Source organism: Protobothrops mucrosquamatus, unplaced genomic scaffold (assembly GCF_001527695.2).
Source record: "Protobothrops mucrosquamatus isolate PMUCROS unplaced genomic scaffold, P.Mucros_1.0 scaffold919, whole genome shotgun sequence".
NCBI lineage: Eukaryota > Metazoa > Chordata > Lepidosauria > Squamata > Viperidae > Protobothrops > Protobothrops mucrosquamatus.
The window spans coordinates 414338-428445 of NW_015387170.1; the positions used below are offsets into that span (position 1 = coordinate 414338).

Here is a 14108-nt window from a genome sequence, read left to right on the forward strand (position 1 = left end):
GGTGGAAACTGATCAAGGAGAGAAGCAACCTAGAACTAAGGAGAAACTTCCTGACAGTTAGAACAATTAACCAGTGGAACAACCTGCCTCCAGAAGCGGTGAATGCTCCAACACTGGAAGTTTTTAAGAAGAGACTGGACAGCCGTTTGTCTGAAATGGTGTAGGGTTCCTGCCTGGGCAGGGGGTTGGACTCGATGACATCTCCTGTCTTACTACCTGCAATAGTTTGGAGACTGCCAACATATTCTACTGTGATATGTCCACTCTTTTTTTTAATCCAAAAGTCCAATGATAAAAGACTGAATGTCTCATTAAGAGTAATCAGACATTCAGTAAGTATTAAATAGTCATTATGAAATATCTCATGGCAGAGACCTAAATTATATTTTTACAAAATCTGTTCAGTGTTTGCAATTTAGCAGAAAAGAGCACAGAGATTACAAAAACTAGCAATCAGTGGACAGTCATGTGGCTCTGCTTCTTTTGAAAAGATGGAAATCAGTTTCTGTTGAGAACTATTCTCTTGATTCACCTCAAATTTCTTATTTGACATTAGTGTTTCAACATGTAGCAAACAATAACTCTGAACTATATTATACTAGTAGTCCTTGACTTACAATTGGTTGCTTAGGGGCTGTTCAAAGTTACAACACATTCTCCAAAAGGCACTTAGGACGCAGATTTGAAATTCTAATGTATGGTCACACAATCATATTTCGGGCACCTGGCAACTAGTCTACATTTGTGGCCATTTGCAGCATCGCACAGTCACATGACTGCTAATTACATTCTTTTGCTGGAAACCAACATTTTCTTCTGGTTTCTAGCAAAAAATGCCCATTGCTGACAATGGTTTTGCTTAACAATTGATACAAAAAATTTCATAAAATCAGGTTGGTCATCTAGGTGCCTCAACCTATGACCATCATGACATATAATACAAATTCTGGACTCCATTATGTAAGTCAAGAACTACCTGTATATCAGGGGTTCCCAACAAGGGGTGTGAGACGTTATTCCAGGGGGTGCGAAAACTTGGGTTTTCAAAATTATAGTGTGTATGCATAATTTGTTGCCGTTATTTCAAACTTTTGTAAGGGGTGAAAGAATATATCAGAAGTCTTCTAGGGGTGCGGAGTATAGAAAAGGTTGGGAGCTGTTGCTGGATATATTTGAATTCTCTACATTTTCTATAATGGATTGAAAGAAAAACAAGCAATACTGAAACTTTCCATTATTTTTCACCTGTGTCTATTATATGATTTTACTAACATGTTTAAAATAGAAAATATTAACAAATAGTGTGTATGTGTGTATCTGTCTGTTGTTCCATATTTTTATTATTATACATTTAATTATTCCACTTGTCTAACTTTGTTCTATGGATCTTTTGTTGAAGAAATAAATGCTGTAAAATATATTAAAGTAAATGAAATGTGGAACAAACCAAGCACCAAAACTATTAAGACTTTAATCTAACACGTTATGCCAAGTATTTCTAAAACAAAGTTTAAAGACATAAAATATATAGGAATCTAGTAATGAAAAAATGTTTCAAAGAATATTTTACTTGTAGCTTGTTATTTTAAGTCCAAGCCTTATTGTTTCATTAATGTTGCAATCCTTCATACTTTTACTTGGAAAGAAGCCACTTAATTAAACAGGCCTTATTTTTTAGCTCACATGTTTAAAATTGTATTACAAGATTGCTAATCTTAATATAAAATAACGGACAAATCATTAAGACACTATTTCTACAATAAGCTTCAGAGGGTCAATGGGGACAGAGTTAAGCAGGGGTCTTCAAACTACAGCCCGCGGGCTGGGTCCAGCCTGTCTTGTCTTTTTATCTGGCCTGCCGGGCGAATGTTGATGGTATAGTACAGGGCTTTTCAACCGGTGGTATGCGTATACCACTGGTGGTACGTCAGCACCTGGCAGGTGGTACGCGTAGGACGAGCTGAAAAGCACTGTAAAAAAAAAAAGGTGTAAAAAAAACTGTAAAAGTGTAGCGTGGGAATGGGCTGAAGTGGCGGCAACTCTGCACAGGCCTGTGGGAGAGGCAGCTGGAGCCAAGGTGTTGCTGGGGCTCTGCTGAGTGCCCAAGATCCGTGCCGGGCTCCAGCTGATTGGCGCACAGCTCCAGCTGACTGGCACTTCCGTAAGCAGCAGGCAGCCTGGGGTGCCCGTGGGGTGTTTACATTTGGCCCAAGGCCGCCCTGGAGACAGCGAGGGGCCGGCCCATCTCTGCCCTCAATCAAAGGAAAAACCTGAATCCAGCAGGCCAGAAGGCAGCCCAGCCACCGCGCCTCTCCAGTTCTTTCTCCTCGCCCCCTTGGCCGAGACGCAGTCACTGTTCCTCGCCATAGCTGGGGCAGGACTTGCAAGAATGCCCGCCTGCTTTGTCCTGCAAAGCGGCGCTCACCCAGCGCAAGCGCCCGCCGCCATGCTGGCAGCCCCAACTAAAGGCTGCATGCTCCAGCCTCGCCCTGCCAAGGAAGGGGGCGGCAGCCAAGACTACATCAGATCTGCAGCCTGTCAGTGGTGCTCAAAGGCTGCCCAACTTTATTCTGGAATTTCAGGGTTGGAAAGTGGAGGGGCAGTGCGCGTTTGTAGGCCTGGTGGCACCTGCTAGAAAACCTCCTGCTTCTCCCACCCCCAAGCTATCTCCTTCGGAACCTTCCTGATGCCAATGGGCCTGCTGGCATAGGTCCGCCAACTTCATCCTGCAAAGAAGAGCTCACCTGGCGCTCCCACCTGCCGCCATGCTGGTTGGGATCAGGAAGGCTCCAAAGGAGGTAGCTGCAGGGGGTGGGAAGCAGGAGGCTTTCCGCAGGTGCCGCCATGCCTACAAATGCGGTGCTGCCCCTCCACTTTCCAATCCTGAAATTCCGGAGTTAAGTTGGGCAGCCTTTGAGCGTCCCTGACAAGCTGCAAATCTGCTGTAGCCTCGGCTGCCACCTCCTTCCTTGGCAGGGCGAGGCTGGAGTGCACGGCCTTTAGTCGGGGCTGCCGGCATGGCGGCAAGCGGGAGTGATGGGTGAGCACCACTTTTCAGGACAAAGCGGGCGGACGTACTTACAAGTCCTGCTCAGCTATGGCGAGGAGCAGCGACTGCGTCTGGGCCCAGGATCGAGAAGGAACTGGAGGGGTGCAATGGCTGAGCTGTCTTCTGGCCTACTGGATTCAAGGTTTGTCCTTTGATTGGCGGCATATGGCCTGACCCTTGCCAAAATGCAAATACCTCTCTAAACTGGGATTGGGAGGCTAAAGGCCTCTATCTTTGTGGCCATGCAGTTCTAAAATCGATGGGCTGCTGCTAGGGAGGAGAATCAAAATAGGGCAAAACAAGCGTACTCCACCATGGTTTATTGATTGCAAAGTTTTCCTCGGGTTTTCCTATCCCTTCCTGGGCTATTAAAATCACATTGGCAAGGTCTGTACCGAATACCTGGCTGCAACTAATCAACCGGATTTTAGCCTAGCCCCTTGTGCAATCCCAGACCACATTCTAGAGGCAAGAGGATGTAGTAACAGGAGAGAGCTGCAAAATTGATTTGTTAAGTATTCTTGCCTTTAGGAGCAATAACTATATTCTTTGACGACTTTGCTAGCAACCTGCAGGCTGTGAACTTTCCTTTCCCTCTTGGGGAAAGAATTCAGAAGTGCTAGATTTATTTTTCCTGCTAATTACAAATCTATAATCATTATTTTTTTCAAACTATGGTATGTCCCCCCAACAGTCTGAGGGACAATGTTTAAAAAGTTTGAGGACCCCTGGAGTTAAGCATATTAATTTATTAAATTTCTACACTATCTATCTTACCTAAGTGACTTGGGCAGTTTACAACACAATAAAACTTTATAAATGCATAAATTAAAAACAAAATTAAAGCAGGTTAAAACTTCCAAGTAAAGATAAAAATCAAGGTACAAAAATCAAGGTTAATAAGGCAGTGTCCTCAGACATCAGCCATCCCCAAGGCTGCATTATACTTTTAGATGCCCACATTAATTGGCAAAGCCATATCTTAACATTCTTCTGGAAAACCAGAAGAGTGGGGGCTTGTCTTGCCTCTGAGGGTACCATGTTCCATAGGATGGGGGTAGCAGCTTAGAAAGCCCTCCTTCCGGATCCTGCCAGCTGAATAGTGTAAGAACAACAAAAATAAATTATGGGTTTAGTCAATTTAGACAGTGTTACATGTATTCCCAAAAAGAACCAGTTCATCCTGCAATGAAACATCTAGACTTAGTTGACCTAATTTGCATATCTAGTTATCCAAGAGAAAAAGCTGGAGAGAGAAAAGGCCCTAATCACCATTGGGAATGCAATGCTCATATCCTAGAAGGCAATGACTTCGTTTTCCCAACTCACTGGATGGCAGAGAATGACACTCTCTTTGCTCATTAGGATGCTAGCAGAATATATCACTTAGAAGTATTTATATTCAGTAATGAAATAAAATGGTTAAAAACATTAGAGTCCCTCACTACAATGTAACCAAACGAACTCACAAACTTCCAAAGGTGAAGAAATAGCAACATTTGGAGAGAACAGCTACAATTCACAAGAACTTCTGCAAAACATTCTCAAGCTCTCCTATGAAAAATCATGCCAATAGCTCTGCCAATCTCATTTGAGAAGATCAGACTGTCCCCCAAAAGCCCCATTCGTCAAATAGGTAAGAGGAAGGACACAATAGGTAAGTCCTATGACACAATGCCAGAAAGAAAACCTCACTCTCCACAAGGCAGATGCTTCACCCACCCAGCCAGAAGAAAGTTACCTAGACATAGCCTGATTCCAAGGAACAATCATCTTGCCAGCATTAGCATTCAGATTCCAGAAAACATCAATACCACATGATAACTCCCTCGTGGAATAGGAACCAAATCTCTTCTTCTAAATCTATGCACACTACATTAGATTGGAGTTCCCATTCAGATCAAGTGTAGGAAGGACTCCCTCCTATTCACAGCACAGAAAAAATGGGGGAAAGCCTTGGAAAGAGTTAAGACCACCTCTCATGTCAAAATTCAACAGAGGCAAGCAAGATGAAAACCATGGAGTTCAGAGATGCCATCATGTATTACAAATAAGTACGGTAGTATCTTAAACCATTGCATAGCTCAAACAGCTGGCCACTAATTCCTGGAGTATAAATTGAGTAGAATCATTTGAGAAGATGCATGCATGCCGGGCATAGATTATGCAGGAGGAGCCTTGTGTCTTATGTCCTACTTATTGGACATGTGTTCCTTTTTTACACTTTCTGCCAACACCTCCAGGCTGTCTTATGATTATTGTTGCAACTGTTACATTTTGTGATTGCTGAGTCATTGGTGTAATTTTATGCTGTCATTAAAAATTTTATTTTTCTTGCAAGGCACACAAGTAAGCAAATTATCCCATAGACTATTTCTGGATGCTAGCCATAATAGATGGAATATTGGGAAAATAGTGTAACTCTGTAGAAAGGTGGCTATCTATAGAGATGATATCTAAAGGGACAGGAAAAGTGAATTCATCTTGATTGGGATTAGTGCTTGAAGTGCTGATTTCTTTCTTTTTTTCCTTTTTTATATCTCGTTTTCCACCAATTCCTGCCGGTCTAGCCATTGGTGTGATATCATGAAGTCTCACCGATACTTCCTCTGCAGAGACTCGTGAGGTACTAGGAACTTCCTGCTTGCTGTGGATAGGACTTCACTAACTCATGTGATTCATAGAGTTATATTTATTTTATTTATTTTTATTTACAAATCACATTTATATGGCTACCCATCTCAAAAAAAGCTACTCTAGCAGTGTACATCAAATAATCAAGAAATATATACAAATAATCATTATAAACAATTTAAAATAATTTTAAAAAATAAAAATCACCATAAAAATTAAAATATATCAACCTCATTAAGAGAGTAAAAAGATAAACTACAGTGGACCCATCTAAAAATTTATATCTATCTTTATAGAAATATATTGACATCATGTACATATTTGTAATAAAAATTACTGAAAATTTTAACTCAATATGATTGCAAACTGACTTACTAGCAAAGAAAGCTGACTAGATTAGTAAATTAAATGTGAGGTGTATCATGGAAACAGGACTATAAACTAAATTCTAGAAAGCTTTAAAATAATACATTAAACAATACAATTATTAATTAAATAACAATTTAATTAAATAATAATACATTATATAATTGTGTTAACACAATTATGAAACAGAATGAGAAGTATTTAAAGAAAAAAACACAAAACTATTCCTGGAACCTGATGTATATATTTCAACAACCAGAATTTTCTGCCAGCATTGTTGTTACTGAATATTTAGAAGTTGATCTGAAAAGCATCCACATTAAGCATAGCTGCTTTAAGGAATATGGTCTTTCAATTTTTACATAAATCAAGATTATTCTAAATCAGAAAAATGAGCTAAAAATCACTTACCTTTCTCTTATAAAATCTGCTAATTCCTTTGTAGATGTATGGCCATGTTTCATATTATGATAAAGGACATCAAAGCCATTATTTCTTTCACCCTAGATTAAAATAAAAACATCACACTTCAGATAAAGCACAAAACAAATAATTAAAATCATTAAATAAAAACCAAAACTGGCTGCAAAACTAGAATGCAGTGGTGCCCTGAGACTTGATAATTGTTTTTAGGTAATTATATTTATCCAGTATAAAAAAAACAGAATCCCTGATCAAGAGGCAAAGTTCCAATGACAGAAAATTATCTCTGCTTTAGTGATTCTGGGGAGATTGGCGTTGCTCTTACAGAACCTCATCAAGTTCTAACTAAACCCTACAGTTCTACAATCTGAAAAAAATCTATTGTAAGAAAATACAGTATCTAGAGTTATACTAAATAGATGCAAACCTATAGCAAATTATATGCAATCTGATGCATTCTTTAAAAAAGACATGTTTGGATTTGAAGTCACTTTTCTTGTATAAAATATGTAAGCCAAATGACAACTGAAGTAAGATCATAAGCTGTAGTTTCACTTAGCAGCAGTTTTGCTTAATAACTGAGTTGCTAGTCCCAATTGTGGTTGCTATACAAGGACTACCCATACATGATTCTTTACACAGCTCTAGTGAGAGAAAAATAATTTAAGAAGCTTGTATTTTAAATATGCATATTTAAAAATAAACAAAGCTTTATTAACATGGCTTAAATAAGATTAAATCTACAGGCTCAACATACAACCACCACCTAGTTATTTTCCCTCTTTATATATACACCCATCACATTATCTAACCAATTACTTATTCACACAATATACTATAAGTCAAACTTAAAACATAATGAACACCACATGAAGACTGGTTGGTTTGCTCAACATTCACAACATTGAAGTCTTTTCACATGTAGAAAAGTCTCTAGTGAATCAAAGATGACAAAAATGAAAATTGTGACATGCCATGAAAGATAAAATGTATTAATTTATTTTACCATGAAACAGAGTTAATTCTTTATTATTTTACTTTGACTACTAAGGCTATGGAGATGGCTGCAGGATGACTGTTGAGGTAAGGTATGTAATGGCAGTAGTCTGAATGTATGATAGATGGTTCTTGTGCAGAAAGTAAGGATAAGCAATGAAGCTGTTAGGACTACTGAAGACCCACTAAATGTGAAAATGCTGAAATTGTAGGCAGAAGTACTTTCATACACACTTCACCAGAGCTGAATCTTAGATATTCATCTACCTCTTATTTGTGGATCCTACCAGTGTCCCCTTAAGATTTTCCCTTTGTCTCAGAAGTCTAAAATGAGCAAAGCCATCCCAGCTTGGGCCTATTCTTCCCCAATTGTCTGTTTCCTATACCACTGCCTGTGAGGTCGCTAAATTGTGGGGATTTTTTTTAAAATGTCTGTGTGCTGCACAGTGCTAACACTCAGTGTTGGAATTTTTATATGCCATGTATCAGCTGCTGAAGTGCATTCTTTTCAGCAAAAAAATCTCTTAAAACTAACTTTTTTTAACTTGCCATGCCATGCCATGCCATGCCATGTTAGCTATAGATATATTTATGCAGGACATCCTCAAGACCAGAAAATTATTTCAAGGATTCCTCCAGGATAATAAGGCTAAGAAAGCTGGGCTATAGGTTAAGAAGAAATAGGTTGTAACAGGACAGGCAGATTGAGGAATGGCTGTACTATACTGAGGGCACAGCTAGGCCCCATTCTTCCCCACTTGCCTGTTCCCACTGCTGCAGCTCCTCACTATTAGGTGGCTGGCACTCCAAGGGAGGATCTGTACTGTACTACATAGCTGAATTCAATAAATTGCACAGTCAATCTAAATGTGCGTTGTTTATTTGATTGTTCAGGACCAGGAGAAGGCAACCCTTTTCTGTCTCAGTATTCATCTAATCTGTTCTTACCACATCATCCCCAATGAAATGAGGAGGGAGCAATGCCATTTGCTTTTGGGATACTCCTCACCTTGCAGGATTTTCTTTTTCCTAACTATTGGGCGGTACAGAAAATTACTTAGAGAGCTACATTAATTGTGCAGGCTTGAGAGCCCTGGCATTAATCACGCTATTATTGTCAATGCTTACCTTAAAACGCACCTAGTTTCATTTGCTGTTTGCACATAAACAGAAGCAGTCAATATATAGATCACTCCTCATTTATAGGTAAGGATTTGGAAACAGGTTTTTCATTTAATGAAACTGGCACTGATGCTGAGCATAAATAGCAGGAAATATTGCACAACGTCTGTGTTGAAAACGTCATATCTTTAGTTATTTTCACGTTCAAATTATACAGTAAGTTAGCAAGGTTCCTAGACCATGGTGATTAAAAATGTAATAAGAAAGTCAGAAGATGTATTTAAGTAATTTTCCCCAATGTTATTTTCTGTGTTTATGTAGATATAAAAGACTAAATTTATGCATGTACACACAGAGATATAACGTATGCAAAATCTTAAAGTCCTATAATTCACTTTCTTTTGTAATGAGACATACATTTTTTCAATAAATATTGTGAGTCAAAATTGTCTTCTCAGTAATGAAAGAACACTTGGATTAGTTTTTGCTTTGATTTGCAATATAGGTATCATTGCTGGATCAGAAAAAATGAGGGTCTAAAGAAATGTTTTCTGGATCATCCCAAATATCCTTAACATTTCTGTACTATGAACATCAATTGTGGATTCAAAATATTGTTTTTACATATTGTTGGGTGAATCTCTCCTACCATAAAATTGTCATCTTGCTCCAATTATTTTTCCAGGATGGGTTCATTTATTCATTCATTCATTATCATTACCAGATCAGGAAAAAAGCTTTGGAAGTGCTTGATTCAAGGCTTACAACTCATCAAAGATCAGTAGGGAAAAAAAGGGGAAGACAGCTTACTGTGCTTACACAAGCTTGTTTCTATATTAATGCTAAATTCAAAAGAAATGGTGTAATTAAGCATCTCTCACAGCATAAAGATGGAGTAAAAAAGGTAAAGGAGTTCCTGCAGATTTTACTCTGCTAGTCATTGCTGACTATAGGGGGCAATGCTCATCTCTGTTTCAAAGATGGAATAATAAATAACTATTCAATTCTTCTTACTATGGTCCTTTAATTTCATCTAGTTAGCTTTCCTGTAAAAAATCTTTAAAGGAATGGAGGATCCACAAAGAAAAACAGATTTCTGTTTACTGAAGCAATATCATAGTCTTCCTAAGGAGAATCAAAAGCAAAAATAAGTCTGATATTTTTATTTGCTCTTTCTATCTCTTCTTATATTCTACCTTGTCTTTCAAAGTCATACATATGGAAAATCTTGAGTACTGATTGAATAGTGTAATATACCAAAAATTTAGAAAAAATATATTCACACACAAACATAATACAAATAGTCCTTGACTTGCAACTATTCATTTAATAACCATTCAAAGTTACAATACTGAAAAAAATGACAACCAGCCCTTGCACTCATCACCGTCACAGCATCCCCACCATCACGTGATAAAAAAATCTCTTCTATTCTGTCATCTAGATCATTTATGAAAACGTTGACAAGTACTGGGCCTAAGATGAAATCTTAGGGTACCAGTGCATGTTTCCCTCCATATACATATATTCCCTCTATATTTCACTAAGGACTACACACTAAGTTGGTCAGCCAATTGTGATTCCATCTGGTGGTGATACTATCTATCCCATGTTGTAGTATCTTATCAAGAAGTAAGGTGAGATCTACTTCATCAAATGCCTTACTAAAGTCTAAGTAAACTATGACTGCAATATTTCTCTGAACCATTAATTTAGTCACCTGGTTAAAGAAGGCAATAAGATTTGTCTGACATGATGTGTTTTTAACAAACCAATGTTAGCTTCCTTATTGCCTTACTCGTTTATAGGTGCTCACAAATCCACTGCTTTGATTTTTTTCCTGGATTTTTCCAGGTATTGATATTAGACTGATTGGTCTGTAGTTTCCTGGATCCGCATTTCCCCCTTTTTGAAAATTGGAACCACATGTTCTTTTCCAGTCTTCTAGTAGTTACCTGCTCCAGAAGCTCAGAAGGATTTGGTTCAGTGGTTCCAAAATCACATCTGCCATCCCCTTCAGAATCCTGGGATGTAATTCATCTGGTCCCGGTGATTTGAACTTGCCTAAAGTGGCTAGGTGTTTTCTTACCATTTTCTTGCCTATTTTCACTTGCATTCCTGTTCTGTCTCCTACAATGCTGTTTTTGATAGGTTGGACTATTTTTTCCTTTTGCGTGAGAATTAAGCAGTTCCACTTTCTTTCTGCTACCCATCACCTTCTTGTTATCTTCTTCCCATTAGTGGACTGATCATTTCCTTGACTTTTTTTTTCTGTTTCTTACTTATAGAAACTTTTTAAAATTAGTTTTGGCATTTGTTTTAAGTTTTAGTTAATTCTGAGCCTTAGCTTTCCTGACTCTGTCCTTGCATATTTGGGTTATTTCCTGGTATTTTGTTTTGGTTATGTGACCCTCTTTTCATTTTCATACTTGTCCTTTTTACCTCTCAGTTTATCAGAGAGTTCTTTATGCAACCATGCTGGTTTCATCTCGTTTTTCTTTCTCTGTGGTATTGTGTTAGATTGGGCAACATATAATCTCATTTTCAGAGTTTCTTTAAAATTCTGAGTAGTTTTCATTTTAGAATTTCCATGGAATCTTTCTTAAACTCTCAATTTGTTGAAGTCAATTCTTTAAAAACTAAGACTATAGTTTGACTTTGTTTGCTTATTTGTGCTTACATTATGTATAATTCCAGTATGATACATGTCACTCTCTCCCCAAGTTCCCATAACTTCAGTCTGACCTTCTAGTTCCTTCCTCTACTTTTTAGATGATAAAGTCTTCTGTTAGACTCATCAGCAACATATTTGAACTGAAACAGTTTGAAACTAAACTCTATGTAGTCTTTGAGAATCATATATATAACATGAACTAAAATACAAAGTTCTATTTCCAATCCTTTGTGGCCATTATTAGGAACAGTAGGTACAAATTCAAACTTAATGAATCTTTATCAGCCAATTATTTGCTTCATCAGTTTAGTTAAATCTGATCCTAGCATGGAAATGAAAGTAGCTGTATAAGCACTAACAAGAAAACAGCATTATCAAGTGACAAGAGCATTTCCATGCTGAAATTCTCAGTACAAAACAGGAAACATATTACAGGAACTCCTTGTTTTGTTCATATACTAAATATATCCAACGTTCTGCAGAATAGGTAGAACATATTACCTTATATTCCCAAAGTATCTGAATTTATATTGTTTAACAGGACAGCAACCTGACAGCAGTATTTTTATACAGACAAATGAAACAATTCAGTTCTTGTACTAACAAAATAAAAACATGGCCTTTTGTAGACATATTATCATTAATAATTTGTTACATTGCCTTGGGAAACAAGTTAGAAAACAGTAAAATTACAAATAATATTCTATGTTCATATATCTAATATAAACTATAACAAAAAGATTTGTCCTAGAAACAGAAATGTAACAGTTTAAAAGCATTTGTATCCATTATGGATCATTTTCCATGCATATCACTACCAACATATAGGGTTAATAACCATATTTAAGTGAACATTACTGAGATGCAATGAGATAGAACAAATTTAGACTACAGTAAAGAGTGCAAAGACCTGAGCTTAAATACAATTTAGCCATATAATGCTTTCTGTATAGAGCTATGCATCTCACTCAAGCATAGCCAAACTTTCTTACATTTCTGCAAACCTGAAAGAAAGAAATCCTCATTAAAGCTAATTGTGGGAAGTCACCCCCCCCCCCCGAGAAAGAAATATTAAAAGGTCAGAATATTATATTTCCTCAAAGGATCTTAAAGAGGCAGAAAAGCATGCCCAGTTTTTCTTAATAGCCCCAAGTCTCCCTCCCCCAAGCAGAAACCTGCTCTGTAGAAATGCAGATGTAATAATCCATTCAAGAAGGTTGGAGTCCTCCAGCTAGCAGCTTAGGAAGACAAAGACACCTAAAATCTACATACCCCACCCAAACTCTAAGACAGGACATAATAGGATTAACCTACAGATGCCAAAGGGGCACATTCAAACTCAGGTCAAAGTACGTGACACAGGAAATACAAAGCCTCAAACAGGAACAGGAAACAACCTCAAGAGCCCCAGAAGGTATAAAAACCCACTCCCTACATGTGCGCTCTCTCTTTTCTTCCTGAGCCATCTTTCTGTCTGGCTCTCCTCTTCAATAAACCGCAACCTTCTTTCTAAAGCAGTCGCCATGTTGTTTATTCCCGGCTTGGACTGAACCCTGATGAAGACTTTTCCTTCAACATAATCCTATTTTTAAAGCCTTCAAGTACCTAGACAATAGGTAAGCTTTAATGAATACAGTGTCACTAAATTGTTATTTCTTGGTAAGTGACCATAGTAGATCATCCAAATCTATATTAGAACTCTGGTTCATTGTGTATACAGTTAGAAGACAGCTGTAATAACTGTACATTGTGTCTCTTCCAAAGGAAGCAATATAATTGATTTTCCCTTATTTCATTCATATAGCAGAAAACAGTTGCTTGTTCAAATTTCAGAAAATCCTATATAGCAGGGAGACAGTCCATGTGTCAAATGTTTTTTCTGTCTAAGGAATGTATAAAAATAGATAATATAAATAATATGTCCATAAAAAATATGTTTCAGATAAGGGAAAAATGATATGCAGCATTAATATAGGGTATCTCTTCCTTTGATGGTTACTCAGGATTCTATCAAAACAGGTCAGTAAAACTGAATCCCCAGGGAATTTCAGCTGCAACAGAGTAAGAACCTCTATAATAAGGAGATACTAAAGAAATTCCCTTTTGACTTGGCTAACATGATTCTAACTTAAATCTTTTTTCAATAAAAATATAAAGTGGTCAACATCTTATTATTTATTTTTTGAAAAATGATCATTCACAACCCAAAGGAACAATCTCCAAAATTACTGGAATAGGAACAGGATGATGCCTGTAGGTTTTAAAGAAGAATGGATACAGATTTAGGAAAACAAAGAGATGAAACGGCAAACACTTTGGAAATGGCTTTTTATCAGCTTCCTTGCAAGGGAAGTGGTGGAAGATAATCATTAGTATTTAAGTCCAATCAATAGAGTACAAATATCTCATAATTACTCATGACAAAGTCAACTATCATTCTTGAAAAAGTTACTGATAAAATTTGGTTATTAACTTCACAGAGAAATGAATCACATTTTTATCAGATGTGGATAGATTATATAAAATATCCTAATAATAACTCTTCTTTTAATAAATGTAGCAATGTATGAAAATTGTTTGTTTCTTGCCTTACGGAATGTTAAGAATGAAAAAATCCCATAACATTTAAAAATTCAGAAAATCTAAAAGGAGGAAAATTCTTCTTCACAAAACTACATGTGAACATTAACTTGACAGAATCCTTACACTGTAATATTAATGCTGTTGACCTGAGTCCTGAGTTACCTTTGCCTACCTATATCATTTTAAAGTATAATATATGTCAACATACCTTATTCTACAATAATGACAACCTATTTAAACTTACTGCCTCATATCCTATTT

At 37.2% G+C, this 14108-nt stretch overlaps 1 protein-coding gene across 1 annotated transcript in view; it reads right to left on the bottom strand.

Annotated features, from left to right (window-relative positions):
- Positions 1-14108, bottom strand: part of FCHO2 (FCH domain only 2) — a 68896-nt gene that overhangs the window by 51737 nt on the left and 3051 nt on the right. Inside the window, exon 2 of the mRNA XM_015819426.1 lies at positions 6461-6552. Within this exon, the coding sequence (XP_015674912.1) occupies positions 6461-6552 (92 nt within the window). The remainder of the gene's footprint in view (positions 1-6460; positions 6553-14108) is intronic.